Source organism: Dunckerocampus dactyliophorus, chromosome 2, assembly GCF_027744805.1.
Source record: "Dunckerocampus dactyliophorus isolate RoL2022-P2 chromosome 2, RoL_Ddac_1.1, whole genome shotgun sequence".
Classification (NCBI taxonomy): domain Eukaryota; kingdom Metazoa; phylum Chordata; class Actinopteri; order Syngnathiformes; family Syngnathidae; genus Dunckerocampus; species Dunckerocampus dactyliophorus.
The window spans coordinates 5,673,250-5,697,324 of record NC_072820.1 but is presented as its reverse complement, the minus strand read 5'-3'; the positions used below and the strand labels follow the sequence as shown (position 1 = coordinate 5,697,324).

Genomic DNA, 24,075 nt, shown 5'->3' with positions numbered 1-24,075 from the left:
TTGGATTACCGGCCAGGGTCCCAAACACCCAACCATTGCAGGTGTCCATTGCCGGTCTGGATAAATGGGAGGGTTGTATCAGGAAGGGCATCCGGTGTAAAAACGAAGCCAAATCAAACACTCTGTGGCGACCCTTGATGGGAAACAGCCCCCACAAATTGTGGTTGTGGTTTGCATTGGTGTGGAACTGCACTGCATCACACCAAGAAGTGCTTTTGGTGTGGTTGTGTTCATTTTTGAAATGTTGTCGTAACTGTGTTGCCATAGCAACTGACCAACCACATTCGAGACACCCTGCCAGCCTTCCGCAGTAAGCTGCAGTCCCAGCTGTTGGCTCTGGACAAGGAGGCCGAGGAATACCGGGGATACCGACCAGATGACCCATCCCGCAAAACCAAGCAGCTGTTGCAGTCAGTATAAGTCCCCATTTTCACCAGTAAAAGTAAAACTTCCACAATCAATGCCAAAGACCTTATATTATAGAAGCTAATAAGTGATGCTACATTGGTTTACGTATTTCTTCTCATTCATGTTCATCAGAATGGTGCAGCAGTTCTCTGTGGACTTTGAGAAGAGGATTGAAGGTTCGGGAGACCAGGTGGACACCGTGGAGCTGTCAGGTGGAGCCAAAATAAACCGCATCTTCCACGAGCGGTTTCCCTTTGAATTGGTCAAGGTGATTAGCTTAAAAAGATAAAAAAGATCACAGGTGTCCCTCACTGCATCGCAGTTCCAATGTTGTGGCTTTCACTCATAATGGTATCAGTTTTTTCAAAAATACCTTACATGAATTAAAAAATCATGCTATTTTGTGGTTGAGTACAGCCTATTATTAGTAAAAAAAAAAAAGCATTTTTCATCAAATTTGATGTATTTTTGCATAAAAATAACTAAATTAACTAAAATGAAAATATAACACATACAGATGATGCATTCAAAGACATGATGGATGCTATGTAGTATTCGACACTGGTCACTAGGTGTCAGTAATGTTCCTGTTCCTCGTGTTCCTTTTGGTGAGACACACAAGCACCAGACTTCATCAACAGTAGGCTTTTAGTGCAGGTTTGAATGATGTAATAACATAATAATAACAATAATAATAATAACAATAACAAGGGCTTCTAGCTCTGAAAGCCTGATGTCACTCCCTGTCCTCCACACATCCGGAACAAACTTATAGCAACACACACAAGCATTATGTCTACTATATAGGGTAATAAGAGTGTAAAACGGACTATAGAGGTGTTATTTCACATTTAGAGGGCTCTTATAATGTTAAAAAACATATTTAAACGGTCGTAAACAGGTTTCCTAGGCTCTAACTCCAATCCTGCATCCTGCTTCACGGAAATTCACTTATCAAAGTTGGGTCTGGAACCAATTAACCGCGATAAAAGAGGGCTCAGTGTTTTTGTTACTCATCCTGAGCTTTCTAACTGCATATGCTTGGTTTGGAGCATCATTGACTAAGAAAAAGACCTTCATCTTTTTTGTAGATGCATTTTGTAGTTGCATAAGACAACTCCCACAAGGTTGCTTGCGTAATTTCTTGACAGGATGAGAATAGAGGAAATGACAACACCATTGAACATGCCTGAATAAGAGACATAATGACTTTGCCTCATTATTTGTGTCCTTGTTATGCTCTGGGATGTGTACTCACATTGAGCATACAGTAGAGCCTCGCTTTTTGCGGGGGTTCCTCTCCAGGACTACAGTAATCCCTCATTTATTGCGGTTAATTGGTTCCAAACCCGACCGCGGGAAGCGAATTTCCGCCAAGTAGGATTCAATATTAATAAACGGAATATTTTTCCTAGTTAGAGCATAGAAAACCTGTTTATGACTTTCTAAATATGGGTTTTTAACATTATTAGAGCTCTGTAGACATGAAATAACACCTCTATAATGACTTTTACACTCCTATTATTCTTTGTTTACATCACATTGCACAGGCTACAGGATCACTGCAGGGACATACCAGTAAACCGGTGCTAGCATAGCAAGCTAGCGAGCTAACTAGTTAGTCTCTCCAATTTACTTATTGGAAACTTAAGAAACTGTTTAAAACTGGAGTGGGGAAGAAGGATAAATAAGCCAAAAACTTACCACTTCCACACGGAATGAGAGGAGAACCTTTTTTTCACTCGATCTCAGCCATGGCATGTCCGTCTCAGCCATGGCATGTCGGCTCAGCTCTGCCAAAAAAACAACCAAACAAAAAAAGCGATATATTGAGGGAACGATATTTGAACCGCGATATAGCGAGGGACGACTGCAGCAGAGAATGGTGAAGAAGTGCAAGTAATTGATACGCCCATAAAAATCTCATTTCAATTCGCTTTTTGACACGCAGCTCACCCCACAAACTCTCCTGCTAGGTTAACCCTGATGGTCTCCTCCGATTTTGGATCAACATTTGCAATAAAAGAGGCTGTTGTAATTATTGGATAAGATTCCCTTCTCTCGTCATTTAACATTGGTTGCTTGTGACACAATGGAGGGTGAAGCCCCAAATGTGCCTCACACACTTATTAAACACGTTTAAAATGTATAGGTGCTCACCACTAATGAATGAGAATGTACGATGCTTGATGAACAGATGGCATCGGAGTCACGGTGTAGCCTTTAGCCTGGTTGTCAGGCTAGAGCTTAACTTGTGTTCACCTCACTGCAAGTTTTGGGGCCGGATTGATCGTAAACCGCAAACTTTTGCGTCTCATGGCAATCATGGTGCATTCAAGGACCGCCAAACAAAGTGCAAAATCTCAACGCTTGACGAAAAACATGATCAGTGAAGCACAAAGACATAAATATGTTAAAGTCGTGTGCTTTCTAACAGTGGTATGCTGTACATTTTACCTGTATTATATCATATTTATAATTTATTACAAACTTATGGTGAATGAGATGTGCTTTCTTAAACAAAAAAAACCCAACATTTCCAGACAAAAACAATCAAAATAATTTTTTTGACCAAAAATATTTGAATAACTCGCCATTGTGCTGGGATCCACTCTAACTCACTGTTACACAGTGAGTTACACAGTGACTCACTGTTACACAGTGAGTTACCATTTTTTCACACCACTGTATCCTGATCACAGTACTGTAGAGCATCCAAACCACTACTTTACTTATTATTTATAATATTCCCAATGACTCTATCTATCTCCCTGTGTAGATGGAGTGTGATGAGAAGGAGATGCGTCGTGAGATCAGTTATGCCATCAAAAATATCCACGGAATCAGGTGGGAGTTTTGTTTTTTTCGCACATAGAGAAGATGTGCCCACATGCTGCTTACTTAGGGTTTTTATTTCATCAGTTTGTTTTCAGCAGACAAATATTTGATTCCCTTCTATGTGAAGTTAGCATAAAACTGGGAATATTTCAATATTCAGCTCATTGTTAGAGGAAGACAGTTACATAAATGGTAGAAATGGCAGACATCCCGACGAGAGGATTTTTAACTCATTCAATACCAAAGACGTCGCTGTCCGTTTTTATAATCCCGAACCCCCGATCCCAACAACTTGTTTATACGTATTTTACGTTTTTTTGCCCAAAGGGAAAAAAGAGGTGATGACGCAACTCCCCACTAATTCATTTCACTCCACAGCAATTTTAAGCCATAAAAACGGCCACAACGTGGCAGAAGTGCTTTTGATAAGAGCTCGGCAGGGATCATGTGACGGAAAAATCACACCTGACAGGAAGGAAGAAGTGAGAGGGCATGGACGACTGTAGCGTGCAGAAGGGTACGCATTGTAAGGAAATTTTAACGCATGCACACACACACACACATAGTTCAGTTTCACATGTGAAAACTGTAAATCAGGGGTGTCCAAACGAGGGCCACATAGTGAAAAATGAAAAGACCACTTCTCGGACCACTTTGATATTTTGTCAAGCAACACATTGAGATATGAAGCTATATGTAGCTCAAGAAAAAAAAACTACTTTTGTAATATAGAGGAAATGCTACTAAAATGACGTTTTTCCATAATAATAAGAGTTTATTCTTGTAAAATTGCGACTTAATTCGATTAAGACTTTTTTCTTAATATATTGACTTTCTTCCCATAAAATTCCAGCTCTTTTTTTCATTTCAGCGTAAGTTTCTTCTCGTACTTGTAGCTTTACTTTACATAATATTTTTTATCTTTTAAAAAAAGAATGTATTTTTTCTTTATTTCAACATTGTTACTAAAATGATATTTTTCCTTAACTTACAAGTTTATTCTCGTAAAATTGCAACTTTTTTTAAAAATTTTCTCCTTATGTTTTGACTTTACTCTGGTAACGTTTCTGTTGATTTTTTTGTATAATTTTCCGAATATTTCAACTTTCTTTTTGTAAATTTTCTTATTATTTATTATGTTTTCTAATATTTTGACTTTATTCCAATGTTATAAATTTTCCAAAAATTACAACTTTATTCATTGTTTTTGACTTAAAAAAACGACTACAAAAAAACTACTAAAATGACATGTCTCCTCATACTATTACTTTATTGTTGTGAAATTATGGCTTTTTTCCTTGCTAAATTATAACTCTTCTCTTAATATTTTGACTTCTGATTGTTTTTCCCATTTTTGCTCCTGCTGTTGTTTTTTCTTTATGTTTCCTTGTTAAATTACATTTTAATTGGCCACCGGCTGTAAATAGTTCACGGTGTTATATTTGGAAATAAATTGTTGTTTTGATGTAAAACAGCCCCTTTTTGTGTTTGTTTAGATATATCAGCTGTCAAAAGCAAAAAACATCTGTGTCAAAGTGAAAGTTATGCTTGAAATGTATCTTTTTGCTTTTTCTAGTCAGGAACCGATATTTTCCTGAAACTTACCTATGTTCTACTTCTGATTACTAAAGAATGGAAAAAGGTAGAAACAAACTTTTTTTCCTGATGACAGACGGGAGTCCAAGCTTTCTTTTGCTAGGTTACATGTTTATATAGCCATAGAACACAATATTCTGTGTGCCTTGAAAGATCAGTCAAAATCGGCCGGCACTGAAGGGGGTTATCTTTTGAAAAATGGCTGGGATTGAATGAGTTAAAAAGCATAAAAAAGAATGCACTATTATATTCCGCTTTCGGCTGAAATTGTAGGATGAACCTAAGATGCACTATAACCTTTACAACTGAACTTAATTTGAACTTTTGAACTGACACGTCCAGTTGTTGAGTGTTTCAGTACTCTTTGCACTTTTGGACCCTTTGAAGACAGAACCGGTTATCCTGCAGTGTACTCATGACTTCGATGTCACTATTTTGTCATGACCAACCTTTTTTTGCCTTTTGATGCGTGCGGTAGGACGGGGCTGTTCACTCCAGACATGGCGTTTGAAGCCATTGTGAAGAAACAGATCATCAAGCTGAAGGAGCCCTGTGTCAAGTGTGTGGACATGGTGATCCAGGAGCTGATCAACACTGTGCGCCAGTGCTCCAACAAGGTGACTCGGGCTCTGCAAAAACTATTAATACTCTGAGAATGATTAGGCATTAGGCATTACACCATTTTTCAATAATTTGACGTGGACCCATAATAGCGTGATCCAACGGTTCCCAAACTTTTCATAGTCCCAACCCCTTCAGACATATGACCCCTACAATAAGCACACAATAAAACATCTTATTCTGGATGTAATTACATTTTTTCAGAATGATTATAGCCAAACGTATTTATTTGTTCACATAACGCACACAGAACGTCCTCTCTGTCTCCTTTCTTCTGCTGTGTACTCCCTTATGCAGGAGCGGTTCACATAATGAGGTGTTCGAGCACACTGTGGAACTCTCAGTCTTAGTCAATGCTGGTTTTATTCACACCTGTGGGTACACGTACTCCACTTTGGGAACCTGGGGTGTAATCAAAGTGTGCTATAGCCTTGCAAGGGAAGAAAAACAAAATGATCAAACTTACAGCTCTTAAGTCTGTAGCTGACGGATAGTTTGCAGAGCTCCAGGGTTTTTAAAATGTGTAGCGAAGTCTGCCTTTTTTTTTTATTTTGTTTGTTTTTTCCAAAGGGGCGTGGGTCGGAGGTGGTATCATGCTCATAAGCAAGGAGGGTTTTTGTTTATGATGTCATAACAATCCAGAAGTTTGAAACCGACCATCAGCGCCTCTTCTCTCAAAAGGTGGAGCAACCAACTGAGGGAGATGATCCATCTTTCTCACTCTGGACACATATCACGCTAATAATATCATTTAAAAGTCCAGTTCCTTCCGGATGGAATCGTTTTGAACCAAAACAGGTTTGAAAGAGCTGGAAAAAGGAAAGCAAAACTCATATCTGTAATTCCCAGCTTCTGTTACGGTTCTCAGTATGGATTTCACACTTATTTATTCAGCATTTAAAGGAAGAAATGATATGCTGTGTGGTGTTTTCACAGCTGGAATGTTTCCCAAGGCTGCGTGAAGAAACGGAGAGGATTGTGACTTCTCACATCCGAGACAGAGAGAGTCGAGCTAAGGAACAGGTAACGCTCATTCGTGGATACTCGTGAGAAAACATGGTCGTTATACTGTTTGGTTATTAAAGTATTAACTATAGATACAATACAACTAGATCAACTATTTTTTTCACAATAATATAAGGCTGGGGTGTCTAAACTTTTTCCACCGAGGGCCACATACTGAAATATGAAAGGATGCAAGGGCCACTTGAAATTGAGTGACGTAACATAGTACTGTAGATATGCTAAGAAGTTATATGAATTTCACGAAAAAACTTCATTTCAGAAGTGAAAAAGCGTATTATTAGTATGAACTTAAGTCTTTTCCCTATATTTTCTGTTGTTGTGTTTTTAATTATCCAAATATTTCAACTTTCTCCATAAATATGTTTGTATATTTTATTTTAGCAATATTACGACTTTATTCACATAATATTTTCATTTTACAGAATTCCCATTATATAATTTTTCCCCCAACCTAATTTCCCAGCAATCACCACTTTATTTTGTTTTTGTGTGTTTCTCATATCTTGACTTTCAAAAAATATTTTTTCTTTAATATTTCAACTCTATGCTACTAAAATGACACTATTTTATCCTTTTATTTACTTTTACCATTTTATTCTTGTAAAATTGTAACTTTTTCCTATTAAAATGCAACTTTTTTTCTCCTAATATTTTGACTTTATTCTCATAAAATTACAGCTTTTTTTTTCATTTCTGCTGTTGCTTTTTTTCCCCCCAACTATTTCAACTTTCTTGTAAATGTTCTTCTTATAACGACTTTATTCCCATAATATTTTGACTTTATTCTTGTAAAATTAAAACTTTTTGCACAGCCACATTTTCCCAAAATGATGTCTTTATTTGTTGCTTTGTTTGTTTCTCATTTTTTTTTATAAAAAAACAAACAAACATCTTTTTCTTTAATATTTCAACTTTACGCTACTAAAATTGTTATTTTTCCTCATATTCCAACTTTATTCTCATAAAATTACAACTTTTCTTGTTAGATTACAACTTTAATTACCTTCAAGCTATGATCATGAAAAATATTAAGAAATGAAAAATGTTCTTTATTCCTCATTGAAATATTTAACTCGATGTGTATGTAGTGAATCTATAGAACAGGGGTGTCCAAAGTGCATCCTGTGGGCCATTTACGGCCCTCAGTACGTTCCAAAAATAGAATTTAACAAGAAAACTAAAAAAACAACAGCAAAATTGAAAAAAACAGCAGAAGAAGGCAAAAATATCCATCCATCTATTTTTGTATGCCGCTTATCCTCATTAGAGTCGCGGGGGTATGCTGGAGCCTATCCCAGCTGACTTCGGGCGAGAGGCGGGGTACACCCTGGACTGGTCGCCAGCCAATCGCAGGGCACATATAGACAAACAACCATTGACACACAAAATATTAAGAGAATAAAGTCATATTATTAAGAGGAAAATATAGCATAAAGTTAAATATTCCAAACTAAAAATGAAATTTTTTAAAACAAACAAACAAAACCAAGAATAAAGTTGCAATAAGAAAATTTAAGTCTGGTAAAGTTCTAATATTATGAAAATAAAGTCAAAATGTTATTATAATAAAGACATCACATTAAGAGAAAAAAATACACAGGAAGAAAGTTTAAATTGTCACGAGACGTCAAGCACGAGTTGAGGCTGTCGAGTGCTTGACCCCCAGTATGCAGAGATGAGGCGGTGGCGTGGCGGTGGTACTCATAGCAGCAAAACAAATATAGATAGATAAGATAAAAAGGCTCTGTGGAAAACAATACGAAAAGGTAGAATCAAGGTAAGTAAACTCTTCTAAGTGACAGCACCGTTAAGGAGACGAGGTACAGCAGGAACAAGGGTAACAATAGCAATGAACCAGCGCCATACTTTCGACGACGCTCGCCTTTTAACTGCCACTGATGATAATTGGCGCCAGCTGCGCGACCCCAATGGAGCGAAGCGGCTGTCTCTTCCTCCCAGGAGGAAGCACAGCCCGCCAAAATAACAGTGCAGGACAGGAGGCGCTCTCTCCTGTCCTGCAGGGCATGACATAAATATTTGTATAAAAAAAATAAATACAGCAAAAATGAAAGACGAGCAAAAAAGAATAACATAAGAGTTCATTCAAACTAATGTGCTTTGGCGCAGCCTGTTCTGCATTTCTCCAAATATAAAACATGTTCGATGGGTCGGTTTAAAAAATGTAATGTCATGTTTTTTTTAGTAAAAAGTAAAAAAAAAAAAAAACGGGCAAAAGTTTTTGAATTGAATGACTGAAATGAATTAACTTTTGAATTAAAGCTAATCTACAGTAATTTTTTGAGATGTAAATATCTAGAATGTTATACGTAATAGCAAAGATAGCGCCTAGATTCTCGTGCGTGCCAATGGGGGGCCAATTGTTGTCTGTTGCTTTTTTTTTATTGGCCCTCAGTACATTAAAAAAAACATGGATTAAATAAAAAAAAGAAACATTTACAAAAAAAAACAGAAAAGATGTAAAAAAAGAACAGTTGTCTGGTGGCCTGTGGTATTTTTTATTGTCCCTCAGCATATTCTAGAAATAATAATAATCATAATAATGAAAAAAACAAAACAAGAACAATAACTTTAAAATAATTCAGTATTGTGAAAAAAACATTGTAGAATTTTAGAAGTAAGTTGACATTTTCAAATTAGGTTGGGAAAAAGTTTTTCTTTTTTATTACAAGAATAAAGAATAAAAAAAATACAAGAAGAAAGTTGAAAAAAACACGACAGCAAAACTGGAGAAATGAGAAAGAACGTTTTTCAGTACGGAGCTCTCAGTGGAAAAGGTTTGCACACCCCTGATGTTGATGCTTCATTTAATGCGGAGACTCTTCATGAGAATAAGCAGAACTTGTTTTCTGTAATCATGCGCTGTGAGTTTATACGTATGATTTGATCAACTGCATTTATTATTCCAGGTTCTACTGGTGATTGACATTCAGCTCTCTTATATCAACACAAACCATGAGGACTTCATTGGCTTTGCAAAGTAAAAACTCACATCATACAGCTTGACATCACCATACAGTGGTGTGAAAAAGTCTTTACCCTCTTCCGGATTTATTTTTTTTTGCATGTTTGTCACACTTAAATGTTTCAGATCATCAAACAAATTTAAATATTAGTCAATGACAACTCAACTGAACACAAAATGCAGTTTTTAAATGATACTTTTTCTTATTAAGGGAGAAAAAAATCCAAACCTACATGGCCCTGTGTGATTTCCCCTTTCCGTTAAAACATAACTTAACTGAGATTTAATTTTGATCTATCAGGCTGGAAAAGGTTATAAAGCCATTTCTAAAGCTTTGGGACTCCAGTGATCCACAGTGAGAGCCATTATCCACAAATGGCGAAAACATGGACCAGTGAGGACCAAGAGGTCCCAAGAGGTCCCAAAAGACCCCACAACAACATCCAAAGAACTGCAGGCCTCACTTGCTTAAGGTCAGTGTTCATGACTTCACCATAAGAAAGACACTGGGCAAAAACGGCCTGCATGGCAGAGTTCCAAGATAAAAACCACTGCTGAACAAAATGAACATTAAGGCTCATCTCAATGTTTGCCAGAAAACATCTTGATGATCCCCGAGACCTTTGGGAAAATACTCTGTGGTCTGACAAAACAAAAGTTGAGTGTTTTGGAAGGTGTGTGTCCCATTACAAAAAATATGGTAAAATATGGTGGTGGTAGTGTGATGGTCTGGGGCTTTATTGCTGCTTCAGGACCTGGAAGACTTACTGTGATAAATGGAACCATGAATTCTGCTGTCTACCAAAAAATCTGGCCATCTGTTGGTGACTTAAAGGTGAAACCAACTTGGGTTCTGCAGCAGAGCAGTGATCCAAAACACACCAGCAAGTCCACCTCTGAATGGCTGAAGAAAAACAAAATAAAGACTTTGGAGTGGTCTAGTCAAAGTCCTGACCTGAATCCTATTGAGATGCTGTGGCATGACCTTAAAAAGGCGCTTCATGCTGGAAAACCCTCCAATGTGGCTGAATGACAACAATTCTGCAAAGATGAGTGGGCCAAAATTCCTCCCCAGCTAAGAGACTCATTGCAAGTTATCACAAATGCTTGATTGCAGTTGTTGCTGCTAAGGGTGACCCAACCAGTTATTAGGTTTAGGGGGCAATCACTTTTTCACACAGGGCCATGTAAGTTTGGATGTTTTTTTCTCCCTTCATAATAAAATGTTTCATTTAAAAGCTGCATTTTGTGTTTAGTTGTGTTGTCACTGACTAATATTTAAATTTGTGTGATGATCTGAAACATTTAAGTGTGACAAACATGCAAAAAAATAAGAAATCAGGAGCGAAAACACTTTTCCACACCACTGTAAGTAGCATACTTTTTATTGAGCAAGCCTCTCTTTTGTCTTCACCTTTATCTTTCTTCCCTTGCCCATCCTGACTGTGATGTTTGTGCACAGTGCACAGCAGAGGAGCAGTCAGACTAATAAGAGCCAGAGTTCAGCCACAAACCAGGTGAGGATTTGCGGCACAATGTGTGTCCGACAGAAGCTTGAGCCACTAAAACACACAATCAGTGCAGTATGGCCACCGCATGACAGACAAATGAGCTTCCCTTTCAGTTTGCATATCACAAAACATACTGTATGTGCATTCACCTTTTATTATGTAGCTTTCAGTCTTATGTTAAATGGGCACTAGCTGCGTGTGTGTTTTATGCGGGGTTATGATTTGACTGGGTTCTGTTTACTTTTTGCCACCATCATCCTCCCGTGTCATCAAGGTGCCACCTTGCATTTCATCCCCATCCCTTAGTGAGAATCCCAGCTGCCCTCTTACGGGTGTTTGTTGGTGAGTATTGCTCATTGTGGGTTCTGGTGTGCAATATCAAGTATGCCTGCAATAATGCATCTGTCCAATGTGTGGTGCTCTGTGGCACCGTTTCCTTCACAGGAAACCAGTGATAGCTTTTTTTTTTTTTTTAAAGTCGCACGTTAGATATGTCTTTCCAAATCTGCCTCATGTATGTTACCTTCACATTTGTCGGGGTATTAAATGCCCGACGTTCCTCCTTGTTGCAGGCTTCGTCTCCTCCTGCATCAGGCCTGATTGTAAGAGTTGACCAAGCAACCATTTGCTGTCTTAACACCCCCACCCCACTCAGGCCCACAGACGACAAGGCGGTGCCGACTAAACAAAAACAATTGGCTGTAAAAAAAAAAAGTCTTATCCAAGAGTTAAACCCATAGTTTGCTGTCACGGATGTACATATGTGCACACAAGTATTGGGACATTCCAAGCTGCTGTGCCGCGGCACATATTTTCTGCTCAGTTGATCCAAAAATGTATTTATTTATTACAAATCATGTATCTGTCTCCATCCATGTATGGCAGCGGCAGGCAGCACAATGAAAAGGTTCAAAATGAACCCGTGCGTCCACCTGTTGCCATTCATTAGGGGTGGGCTGCTGCAAATTTTGATATCAGCCTGATACCAAGGAAAGGCAGGGCAAGTATTGCTGACAATAACACTCATACTTTTTACTCGACATATTTCATTACATTATTGTTGCCTTTAATTTGTTGATTATGATTATAGTAGAACAAATATTGAAGGCAAACAAAATAATAATAATATAATAAAAATATAGTATAGTAATAATAATAATAAATAGTATTATCATTATTACTAATAACTAGTAATAATATAGTAATAATAATTATTAGTTCTAATAAATACTTATAGTAGTAATAATAATATTTTTAATAAATTATTATATATAATATATAACATATTATACTACATATAATTATTTGTCATAAGATTAATAATATTTAATAACAATGAAATAATAACAATACTAGTATCAGGCGGATACTGACATAATGTAATTGCTATTTTTGATATCAATAATACTAATAATAATAACTAATAATAATTATTATTATTATGATAATGATTCTAATGATAATCATAATAAAAAGTTGTATTATTATTATTATTATTATTATTATTATTGTATAACATGATAATAATAATAACAATATAATAATAATAATATAAAAATAATAATAATATTGTGATAAGAATAATAATAGTCATTCAATAATTCTGAATATTATTATTATTATATAACATGTGATAATAATAATAATAATAATACTAATAATAATAATAATAAATGGGCCGCACAGTGGCCTAGTGGTTAGCATGTTGGCCACACAGACAGGAGATCATGAAGATCTGGGTTTGAATCTCCGTTGGGCATCTCTGTGTGGAATTTGCATGTTCTCCCTGTGCGTGCGTGGGTTTTCTCCGGGTACTCCGGTTTCCTCCCACATTCGAAAAACATGCATGTTAGGTTAATTCTATTCATAAATGTATTAATACTAATAAACATTATTATTAGTAGTAGTAGTAGTAGTGGTAGTAGTAAATAAATAACTTATTGGTGAACAATTTAACGATATACAGTATACTGTAAATGTAACAGTATACTCCCTTTAGTGACACATCTACAATTGTTTGAGCACAATAAAGTCAATACTGCTAAATAACTTTTTTTCCCCAAAGCCCCAACATCAACGATCTAACAATATCAACGACAACAAAAATCCAACACTTTTGTAGAAATAAAGAGAACTGGCAACATTGATCGCATCACGGCAGTGTCGATCTGATACTGGGTACTACCCTTGGTATCGATGCTGTCGATGTTTGGGTTGATCCGCCCTATCACTCATGCAACAGAATAAGTGATGGCAGGCTTGCTGGTGGCTGTGGGGATTTTTCTCATGTAAAATATCTGCCTTGACTCAATAAAGGCCGGGAAACCCTCTTCCAAATGATGGACATGCTTGTCTGTCGTGTCCTGGTCTGGCTCATAACGGGCTGATTGCATTCTTCCACACCAAACTCATTCAACCGTACATCAAAACACTTCTCGGAAAAGTCCAATCAAGAATCCAAGCAAACGTGTTTAAGAGCTGTGTCCCAACACTTATGTCCATAGTGTTTCCACAAATTGTGCGCTTTTGTTCCAGTGATAGCGAAGCTTTGAAATCATTTAGTGGATCTTAGTGAGACCTGACCTAATAATCACTTGGCGCCATGCATGCCGGGCTTGTGGGGTTCGTACAACTAACACAGTTCACACTTGTTGTTTTCTATTGTGTGACTGAAGCACTTAACACGCAGTGGTCACTTAATAATAATAATAATAAGCTAAACACAGGTCTTGGAATGACTGCCACACACACACACACAATGGCACACCTAACCTTGCTTTTGCGCACATTTCATTGCAATTCATGCACTGATGATGACACACTTAAGCATCTTTGTGGGTGATGAGCGCCTGTCTTTCCTTCCTTTTTGGAAGTTCCAACTTTTGTCCTCACGCTCCCTCCAGGTCATCCGCAAAGGCTGGCTGACCATCAACAACATCAGCATCATGAAGGGCGGAGCCAAGGAGTACTGGTTTGTGCTGACTGCCGAGAGCCTGTCCTGGTTCAAGGATGATGAGGTGAGCTCTGACCTTACATTGTAAGACACATTTAAAGGGAAACTGCCCTTTTTTTAAAATTTTGCCCACCATCCCCGATCCTTATGCGAGACATGAACATCTTTCTCTTTTCTGTGCGTTCTAAAGATATAAAAACAGATAAAAAGACTTAGCTAAGAATGCACGTAATGGAAAACACTTATTCCGCCTGAAAAACCTCCAAAAAGCTCCATTTACACATAATGTGATGTGCATGTTAACCAAGCTACAGCGACATTGTCATTAGTATTATTAACTTTGTTTTACGCCGATCGAACTACGTTACTGGCGTATTGACACGTTGCCACTCCATACCGGCCAGCCACTAGCCGGCTTGCTACTAGCTTCACCACACACTCGCCCGTAGCGCATCAACGCCGCACCGTCAGTGCCTCAAGCCACTACCGAAACGTAACTCTACATATTGGAGCTGCTGCTGTGTTTTTACTAGGGCTGTCAAATGATTAAAATTTGTAATCAGGTTAACCACGGTTTTCAAATTAATTAATCATGATTAATCCCCATGTCACGCTGTATTTTATTGAAAGAAGGATAAATGACAGGGCAGGATTACATCTACTGTATATTTGTATGTATGAACAGCGCCAAATTAACAGAACATTGAAATCAAGTTAAAGCAGGGGTGTCCAAACTTTTTCCAGCGAGGGCCACATACTGAAAAGTGAAAGGACGCAAGGGCCACTTTGATATTTAGTAAACCAACACATGGAGATATGCTAAGAAGCTACAGTATAAGTAGCTCAAGAAAAAACTGCATTTCACCTTTGTAATATAATAATGACGTTTTTTCCATAATAATACGAGGTTACTCTTGTAAAATTGCAACTTTTGTTCTTCATTCAATTATGGCTTTTTTTTGTAATATTTTGACTTTATTCCCGTAAAATTAAAGCTTTTTTTACCCCCATTTCTAGTGTTTTTTTACATTTTCCAACCATTTAATTTCGGCTTTCCTCTTGTAAATTTTCTTCTTGTAATTATAACTTTATTCCCTTCATTTTTTTAATCTTTTAAAACAATGTATTTTTTCTTTATTTCAGCATTGTTACTAAAAATTGCAACTTTTTTCTCATTAGAAAACTTTTTTTTTCTTTAAATTTCTGCTGTTAATTTTTAAAAAATAATTTTCCAAATAGTTCAACTTTCTTTTTGTGTATTTTCTTTCTTTCTTATATTTTGCCTTTATTCCCTTTTCTAAATTTCCCCCAACCTAAGTTTCCAAAAATGACAAATTTATTCATTGTTTTTGACAATAACACTTTTTTCTTTCATATTTATATTAACTTCATGCTAATAAAATGAAATTTTCCCTCATACTATGACTTTATTCTTGTGAAATTATGGCTTTTTTTCTTGCCAGATTACAACTCTTCTCTTAATATTTTAATTGATTTTCCCATTTTTGCTGCTGTTGTTTTTTTTTAAAGTTTTCTTGTTAAATTACATTTTTAGACTGTGGTGTGGGCTGATAAAATCTCAGCCGTGGGCCGCAAATGGCCCTGGGGCCGCACTTTGGACACTCTTGAGTTAAAAGGATAGTTTGGATTTTTTGACATGAAGTTGTATGACGTCCCCATCAGGGGTGGACTATATCAACCGTGACTTACCCCTCCGCCCCATTTGGTCCCGCGAGTCCCGTTCTGGTCGGATTTCTGTGAGGAGGAACGTACTGTAGTTCTGCTTAGTTGCCGGGACATTTAAGTAAAGAGTTTGGCTCCTTAAAACAATAACAATACGTTTGCATCATACAAATGCCTCCTCAACAAATCAGACCTCACAAATCGCTGTGTCCCGCCGTGTCCCTGCGCACTGTCGCCTCTCTATTTGTGTGTATGCGATGAAGACGCTCGCATCTTCTTCCGCTGTGGAACACACGTAAACAAGATGGCCGCGGCCGCAATGAAGACGCGAGCGTCGTCATCACATACACACGAATGGACAGGCGACAGTGCGGAAACAAATATAACGCCGAGCGATTTGTGAGGTCTGATTTTTTTTTTTTTGAGGAGGCATTTGTATGATTTACCCAACACTGGTTTCTTTAACAGCAGGACATTCGAATCAGACTTTAACTGTGTTATTATGAGCAACGAGGGGTTGCGTTCAAAGACAACACGTCATGCACTTAAGTTGAATTCACATGTTTTGAGTGAATTTTCCGGGATTTCCGAGCATCCTTAAATGCAGCAGGTTGTATTTCCGCATTAAGACTTCCACTTATTGTTTTTCTTTGCATTTCTGTTCATTTAGACCACACGTGCACGCATAATAAAGACGGTGTTGTGTAACAAGCTATTTTTGACAGCCCTATTTTTTTATTTTGGAGTTTGGAAATGTTCATGCTAGGTGCAGCGTTGGTTTCCATGTTGCTATGTGAACTCAATTTGCCCTGGAAGGAAGTTCCGGTAATGCTTAGAAGGACCAAAATACTGTAAAGTATTACGTGTTATCATGAATGTACCTGTTACAACATTGTTACAGAATGGATATAAAACCGTAAAACGTTGCTGGATGTGTTTCAATAGCGGTCTTTGTAGGTGTGTCCCATTACGTGCAGTAATGAGCCGTCTCTTTTTATCTGTTTTTATAGCTTTAGAACGCACATAAAAGAGAAAGAAGTGTGTTCGGGTCTCACGTAAGGATTGTGGATGACGGGCAAAATTCCCCCCCAAAAAAGTGCAGTTCTCCTTACTCATGCTAAAAAATGACTCACAAGGATGAGTTGAAATAGGATTTTATTCTTTCCATCTGCAATGAAACATCCACAAGCTTCCGCAAGGGGCGATCCTGCTGCCTCGGTTTGCTGGCTGACGTCTATCTGCCTGTCTGTGCCTGCTGTACAGGTTGCAGGATATTCTGCACAGCAAGTGTAGATAGGCGGACACACTGCAACCTCTTGTCGGCTACCTGCTCACATCATGCAAAGTTCAAGATTCACGTCCATCTCTTCAAAGTTTGAGTAAACACATGAATCACAGTCGTCATAATTTTGCATCTTTACACTCGAGGAGTCGGCCTTTTCGTGTCCCTGCTTTGCTTGGTCTTTCTACTGACATGTTTTTCATCTTTGCAAATCTGGACGCTTCCCAATCCCAACCACATGTTCACTCACAGACACCCGAAATACATACGAGCGCCACACACTCGCAGACAGCACATGGGCCGCACGGCACTGGGGGTTCGGATTGTTATTTGATGCCTCAGTGTGGCAATGCAGGAAATTATAGACTCCATGAGCGTCGCCTTGTATATTTCTGTTGTACACTCTGTGAACTTTCTACAGTCCAGTCACACACACATGCATGTGCACGCACACTGCACGTGGGCCTCTCGGCGCGCTCGGCATTTACTTTGGAAGCGTTTGCATTCTTGGCAGGAAAAGTACATCAGCCTTCGACAGTGAGAACATCGACACGCACGCACCTCCATTGAACTACGGCTTGTGTACGGCTTCCGTGCCAGTCGACAAGAGATGCGTTCAAGTCGTCTCCGTTTTGGCCACCCACTGACATCATTGCACCGGAGACTGTGTTTTCAAACTCCACTTGATTGATTGGCCCCCTTCTCCTTTGGCGAGTGTTTGATGCTTTGCAGGCACGTTCGCCCCCCTCGCCCCCCTCCACCCCTCCCGTGGACCACATCTTCCTCAGTGCTAGGCTACTAGCCCGCATGCTTAGTCATGCCACAAAATGCCATTTTACGTCGCAGTATTTTACTCCAATATATAGATAGTGGTTAATGTTTATTTCCAAAATGAAAGGAAAAGGTGAGAGTTAGGCGACAAAGTACACACCAGCTCAGATGAAATACAGCAAAAATGACGTAAATGGATGGAAACCTTGCACACACAGAAGGAAAGACTGGCAGAAGACGATCCATGCCCAGTCTAACCAATGTGCAGACTACTGTACACCAGTATGACAATGAACAGGTAGTCTGAACACTGGGTGGACGGAGCAGGAGTTAAGTCAGGCCTTTTCTTGCTGTCCTCTGCCATTCCCCATGCTTGCGCTTCTGTTGCCCGTGCCCTCTCCATTTTGGCACCAAGGGTCCCATCTACTGAAAAGCTCTAGAAAGTGCCATTCACTCCGTCCGGGTTGTCGCTTCCCCATCTTTTAGGTGCACATTTATTTTTTTCCGCTCACGGTCCACTTTGGTCGTGCCGGCCATGAAGAGTATCCAGTCCTGACGTGGCATATTCGCGCAGACGACTGGGACAGACTGGCTGCACGCTTAGGGAGGGGATATTACAAAAAAAGAGGGAAAGAGGGAGATGGGGGTGTGAGTGAGTGAGTGAGTGAGTAAGGGAGAGGAGGCAAGAGGAAGAGGGAGGGGACCTGTGTGACCATATATGGACTGTTGTGACCCCTTTGGGAATCCAAACCCAATGTTGGTTTGCAGTTTGCTTATCCTCAGCTTCTCCCTTCATTCATGTTCATTTAAACTATTCACACCACTTCTTCAATCTTCTCCAAATCCATTTTGGTGTCGGTTGTCCTTCTCGAGCTCTCCTCCTCGGTCCGCCGTCTCTTTAACTTCCACGCAGTCCTCCTCCTCCTCCTCTGGTTCTCCGAGCGCCGCTAAGCACTACCAGATGTTGAGTTTTAACGCCAGGCTGTCATTTAATCTCGCTCACTCTCCCGCCTTCTTCCTCCAAAAAAAAAAAAAATCAGGCAGGAAGTGGGCCCCTCTGGAATGGAAAGAAAAAATATTGAAAAACGACAGGACAGGAACGGGGGGGGGGGGGATAAAAGTAAAAAATAAAAAGATAGCTAATTAACAAAGGCAAGCGAGGAGGGTGAGGTTAAGAAATGATAAGCAGGATCTTTTGACCCAAAGCGTCACTTTGAGTGCGTCCTAGCCGTGCTGGAGCCTCGCACCTTGAGGGATCAACATTGTGTGGCGCTCCAGTGCTTTTATACATCTGCATTTCCTCCGACTTTACCTCCAGAGAATTTAGCTACCGGCTCTCCCTGGTATAACTCACCGCGAGCGACGACTGCGTCCTGACCCACGCTCTAATGACTTCCACATGTGCTCTCCTTCCCTCTCTTTCTCTTTCTCTCCTTCTTTCTTCCCCCTCTCACTCCCCGCTTTTACCTCCCGCTCTTATTTCTCCCCCCATTCCTCCTCCCTCGCTGTCGCTCCTTCGCTTTCTACTCACCAGCAAACTCCATTCCACCGACTGCTCACCGACATCATCCAGCATCAGTTGAGACAATAACAAACTGTGTCTGTCGTTGACAGGAGAAAGAGAAGAAATATATGCTCCCCCTGGACAACCTGAAAGTCCGTGATGTTGAGAAGAGTTTCATGTCCAGCAAGCATATATTCAGCATTTTTAATACAGAGTCAAGGTCAGCTGGAAGTGTTTGCAAAGTACATTTTTTTGTGACATACTTATTCGTTTTCAAGCCTCTTGATCGTCGCCACATGGCGCTTATAAAGTTAAAAGAGTTCAAGGCCTGCGTGCAGCGGTTAAAATATGTTTTGGATTATGGGTTACGTACAGAGTATGTGCATGAATCCAGCCAACGACACACTGAGAAGACACACTGGGACATCTCTGTTCCATTCCCTGCCAATGCTTAAAGCTGCAAGAATGTGTCTTTGATTTGATACTTTTAAGTGTAGCAGCAAATGCAAAGAATTGCATAGGCACAGTTTACACATGCAGTGCAGTGGAACCTCGGTGAGCGTCATTAATCTGTTGCAGAGGGTCCGACTCTACCCGAAACGTACTCTAACCGAATCCATTTTTGCCAAAAGAAATAATGTCATTCCAATTAACGCATTCAATCCCAGCCATTTTTCAAAATTCAACCCCTTCAGTACCGACCATTTTAGTCAATTTTGACTGATCTTTCAAGGCACACAGAATATTGTGTTCTACGGCTATATAAACATGGAAACTACCAAAAGAGAGACTAGACTCTCATCTTTCATCAGAAAAAAAAGTTAGTTTCTAACCTTTTCCGTACTTTTGTAATCAGCAGTAGAACATGGGGAAGTTTCAGGAAAATATCAGTTCCCAACAAAAAGCTTTTCCTGAAAAAATACATTTTACAGATACAACTTTCATTTTGACACAAATTTACTGCTTTTGTGACAGCTCAAATATCATATATCTTATCTTATATATTTTTTTTTACATCAAAATAACAATTTATTTACAAATACACCATGAACTCTTGACAATTTTCACTCCTCCATGCTCTCTCACTTCCTCCTTGCCGTCGAGCGTGTTAATACATGCAAACGATCCATGCCGAGCTCTTATCAAATGCACTTCTGCCCCCTTGTGGTCGTTTTTATGGCTTAAAAAATGTTTGAAAAGTGAGCTCTTTTACTGTGCGCTTGCATCATCGCCTCTTTTTGGCCCTCGCGCAAAAAAACTCGTAAAATATGGTCTTCTGGAGCGGGCGTTCGGGTTTAAAAAAAGGTGTAAATACGTCTTTGGTTTTGAATGAGTTCATCTGTTCCAGAATGTCCGACTGCACCCGAAATGTACTCTAACCGAATCCAGTTTCCCATACGAGATTATGTAAATCCAATTCATCCGTTCCAGGAATGACAGTTTTACATGCAGAAAACACTTTGGAATGCATCGAACTCAGGGTTGTCCAAAGTGCGGCACGTGGGCCATTTCCGGCACGTGGCTCAGCACATTCTAAAATTATAATTTAACAAGAAAACTAAAAACAACAGCAAAAATGGAAAAAAATCTGTAATTTTCCAAGAATAAAGCCAAAATATTGAGAAAAATGTTGTATTCTAACCAGGAAAAATAATGTAATATTATGGCACTCTACTAGCATAGAGTTGAAATATTAAAGAAAAAATACGTTATTTTTTTAAATTCATAATATTATGAGAAACAAACAAAATAAAGTGTAATTTTTGGGAAATTAGGTTGGGGGGGAAATGTTATAATATGATGGGAATAAAGTCATAATTACCAGAAGAAAATTTACAAGAAAAAAGCTTAACATCACTTTTCAAGACGTGATTGTTGTGTTTTGCTATGAGCTGCTTCTGAAATTCAGTAGCGTTTCTCACCTTCTTTGTCTTTTCTGTGGCTCCGTTGTGGGTTCTTTTTGCAGCCGTGATCAATAAGAAAAGCAGAGACTTGCGGCGTAACTGTCTGAGTTGGCAAGGAACTACGGCGTCAACCGCTGATGACATCACACGGACAGGCGACAGAGCTGACTTCCCGTTCCTGTTTCCATGCATTAGCAAGCTAATAGGCTACTAACAAGGATGTTTTGTGATAAAAATACATTCAGAACACGGCTGGACTCACGCAGTGTATTAATAACACCACAAGACGTGCGCCATAACCAAGCCGAAACGTTTCTTCACGTGTACTGAAAAACCGAGGTTCCACGTGTAAGTGCCTCTTTTGCGTCTCACAGCAACTATGGCGCATTCAAGGACTGCTGAACAAAGTGAGAAATCTCAGCGCTCGACGAAAAAACATCCATGAAGCGTAAAGACGTAAACATTTATAAAATGTGGTATATTTTACCTGCGTTATCACATGTTTATAAATTATTTTCCACTTAGGGTGCATGAGATGTGCTTTCTGAAGAAAAAAAAACAGATTTTTACCACAAATCGGGGCGCTTGTAGGGCCGCGAATGTGTGTATTCAGGTTTATGAGTCATTTATTTACACAAGTGCGTTTTGACACAAATGATGGATATTTCCATGCATCCAGGAATGTGTACAAGGACAATCGCACGCTGGAGCTGGCGTGTGACTCACAGGATGATGTGGACAGCTGGAAGTCGTCTCTGCTACGTGCTGGGGTCTACCCCGAGAAGACCACCACGGTTGGCACGCATTTATTATTCATGGTTGGAGTGTTTTAGCTGTCGCTAGTAGAAACTGAGATTCTTCTTTGTATACAAGTAACTTCATTTATACCGGTGGTGTCCAAAGTGTGGCCCGAGGGCCATTTGTGGACCAAGGCTGTTTTTTGGAGTGGGAGTTGGGGTGGGTTTATTGGCCTGCAGCGGATTCTAAAATTATAATTTAACAAGAAAACTAAAAAAAGAAAAAAAAAAGTAAAAATCTGCAGTAATTTTTACAAGAATAGTAAAAAAAAACAAAACCAGAAAAATGCAAAAATCTGCATTAATTTTACAATAATAAAAAAATCAACAATGGAAAAATCAGCAGCTATTTGACAAGAATAATACAAAAACAAAACAAATAAAAGCAAAAATGGAAAAAATCAGCAGTAATTTTACAAGAATAAAGTCAAAATATTGAGAGCAAAAAAAGTTCTATTGTAAGGAGAAAAAAAGTCACAGTTTTAAAAAATGTACAAGAAAAAAGTTAAAATAGTTGGAAAATGTAAAAAAAAACCCAGAAATGGAAAAAAAGAGTGGTCATTTTACAAGAACAATAAAACAAAAGAAAACAAAAAGCAAAATTGGAAAAATCAGCAGTAATTTTGCAAGAATAAAGTCAAAATATTAAGACCAAAAAAAGTTGTATTCTAAGGAGAAAAAAAGTCACAATTTTAAGAGAATAACGTAAAATTACGGGGAAAATAATAGAATTTTAGTAGCATGGAGTTAAAATATTAAAGAAAAAATGCATTATATGTTTTAAAATGATAATATTATGAGAAACAAACAAGAAAATAAAGTTGTAATTTGTGGGAAATTAGGTTGGGGGGAAAACGTTCTAATATGATGGGAATAAAGTCATAATTATGGGAAGAAAATTTACAAGAAAAAAGTTGAAATAGTTGCAAAATGTAAAAAAAAACCCAGCAGAAATGGGAAAAAACAGTGGTAATTTTACAAGAACAGTAAAAGAAAAGAAAACAAAAAAAAGCGAAAATTGAAAAATCTGCAGTAATTTTACAAGAATAAAGTCAAAATATTGAGAGCAAAAAAGTTGTATTCTAAGGACAATAAAAGTCACAATTTTAAGAAAATAATGTAAAATTATGGGGAAAGTAATGGCATTTTAGTAGCACGGAGTTAAAATATTAAAGAAAAAATGCATTATATATTTTAAGTCATAATATTATGAGAAACAAACAAAAGAAAATAAAGTTGTAATTTGTGGGAAATTAGGTTGGGGTTACTGATGCCTAGTGGCCAGAGTACGTACTACAAAAATGTTGTCTTTCAATATTTTTGACTCACAGTCACGAAACAGCGGCCATTTATTATGGGAATAAAGTCCAAATATTACGAGATTAAAATTTACAAAGATTATTTCTGAAGAAAGTTGAAATATTTGGAAAAAAACCCCCAGCATAAATGGGGAGAAAAGAGCAAAGAAAAAGACCGAAGTTTTTCATCTATTTCACAAAGCTGAGATGGCGTTTTTTCTTGAACGAAATGTAACTTCTTAACGTAGCTACGTGTTGCTTTACAAAATATCAAAGCAGCCCTGGCATCCTTTCATTTTTGTGGCCCTTGGTGGAAACAGTTTGGACACCCCCGATTTCTACTGATGATATTTCTGCATTTAAACTAGAATTTCTTCTTCCTCCCAAAGGTTGAGAGTGAAACCACCACGACCTCGGATAACTTCTCCATGGACCCTCAGCTGGAGCGTAAAGTGGAAACTATCCGTAACCTGGTGGACTCCTACATGGCGATTGTCAACAAGTGCATTCGGGATCTCATGCCCAAGGCCATCATGCATCTCATGATCAACAATGTAAACGAGCAGCACGGACCCTGAGCTTTTTTCCCCATTGAAAATGAATGGACCATTTTTCCAACCTCCACCATTTGCACATTTCTCAGCCGATTTAAACCAAAGTATAGAAGCACAACTCATTCAGGGTAGCTGGCAGTTAGCATGTTAGCATTGCTAACATGCTAACATTAGCATAGTTGCATTTTTAGCCATTTCTATTCATATTAACATTGGCAGACACTTAGTGATATCATGCTAAGTGTTACATGCTAACATTATCATTGTTAACATGCTAATATTAGCATATTAACATTTTAGCCGTTTTTATGACAGTAGACATACACAGACACTTAGCGCTGCCATG

The 24,075-nt window shown here is 38.5% G+C and overlaps 1 protein-coding gene across 1 annotated transcript in view; it reads left to right on the top strand.

The window, feature by feature from the left end:
- The window catches only part of dnm3b (dynamin 3b), a 42,952-nt gene that overhangs the window by 14,460 nt on the left and 4,417 nt on the right, over nt 1–24,075 (top strand). The window contains exons 8-18 of the mRNA XM_054760897.1: nt 268–410; nt 541–676; nt 3,188–3,255; nt 5,321–5,459; nt 6,400–6,486; nt 9,417–9,487; nt 10,935–10,989; nt 13,887–14,000; nt 19,287–19,396; nt 21,760–21,874; nt 23,565–23,729. Coding sequence (XP_054616872.1) covers nt 268–410; nt 541–676; nt 3,188–3,255; nt 5,321–5,459; nt 6,400–6,486; nt 9,417–9,487; nt 10,935–10,989; nt 13,887–14,000; nt 19,287–19,396; nt 21,760–21,874; nt 23,565–23,729 — 1,203 coding nt within the window. The remainder of the gene's footprint in view (nt 1–267; nt 411–540; nt 677–3,187; nt 3,256–5,320; nt 5,460–6,399; nt 6,487–9,416; nt 9,488–10,934; nt 10,990–13,886; nt 14,001–19,286; nt 19,397–21,759; nt 21,875–23,564; nt 23,730–24,075) is intronic.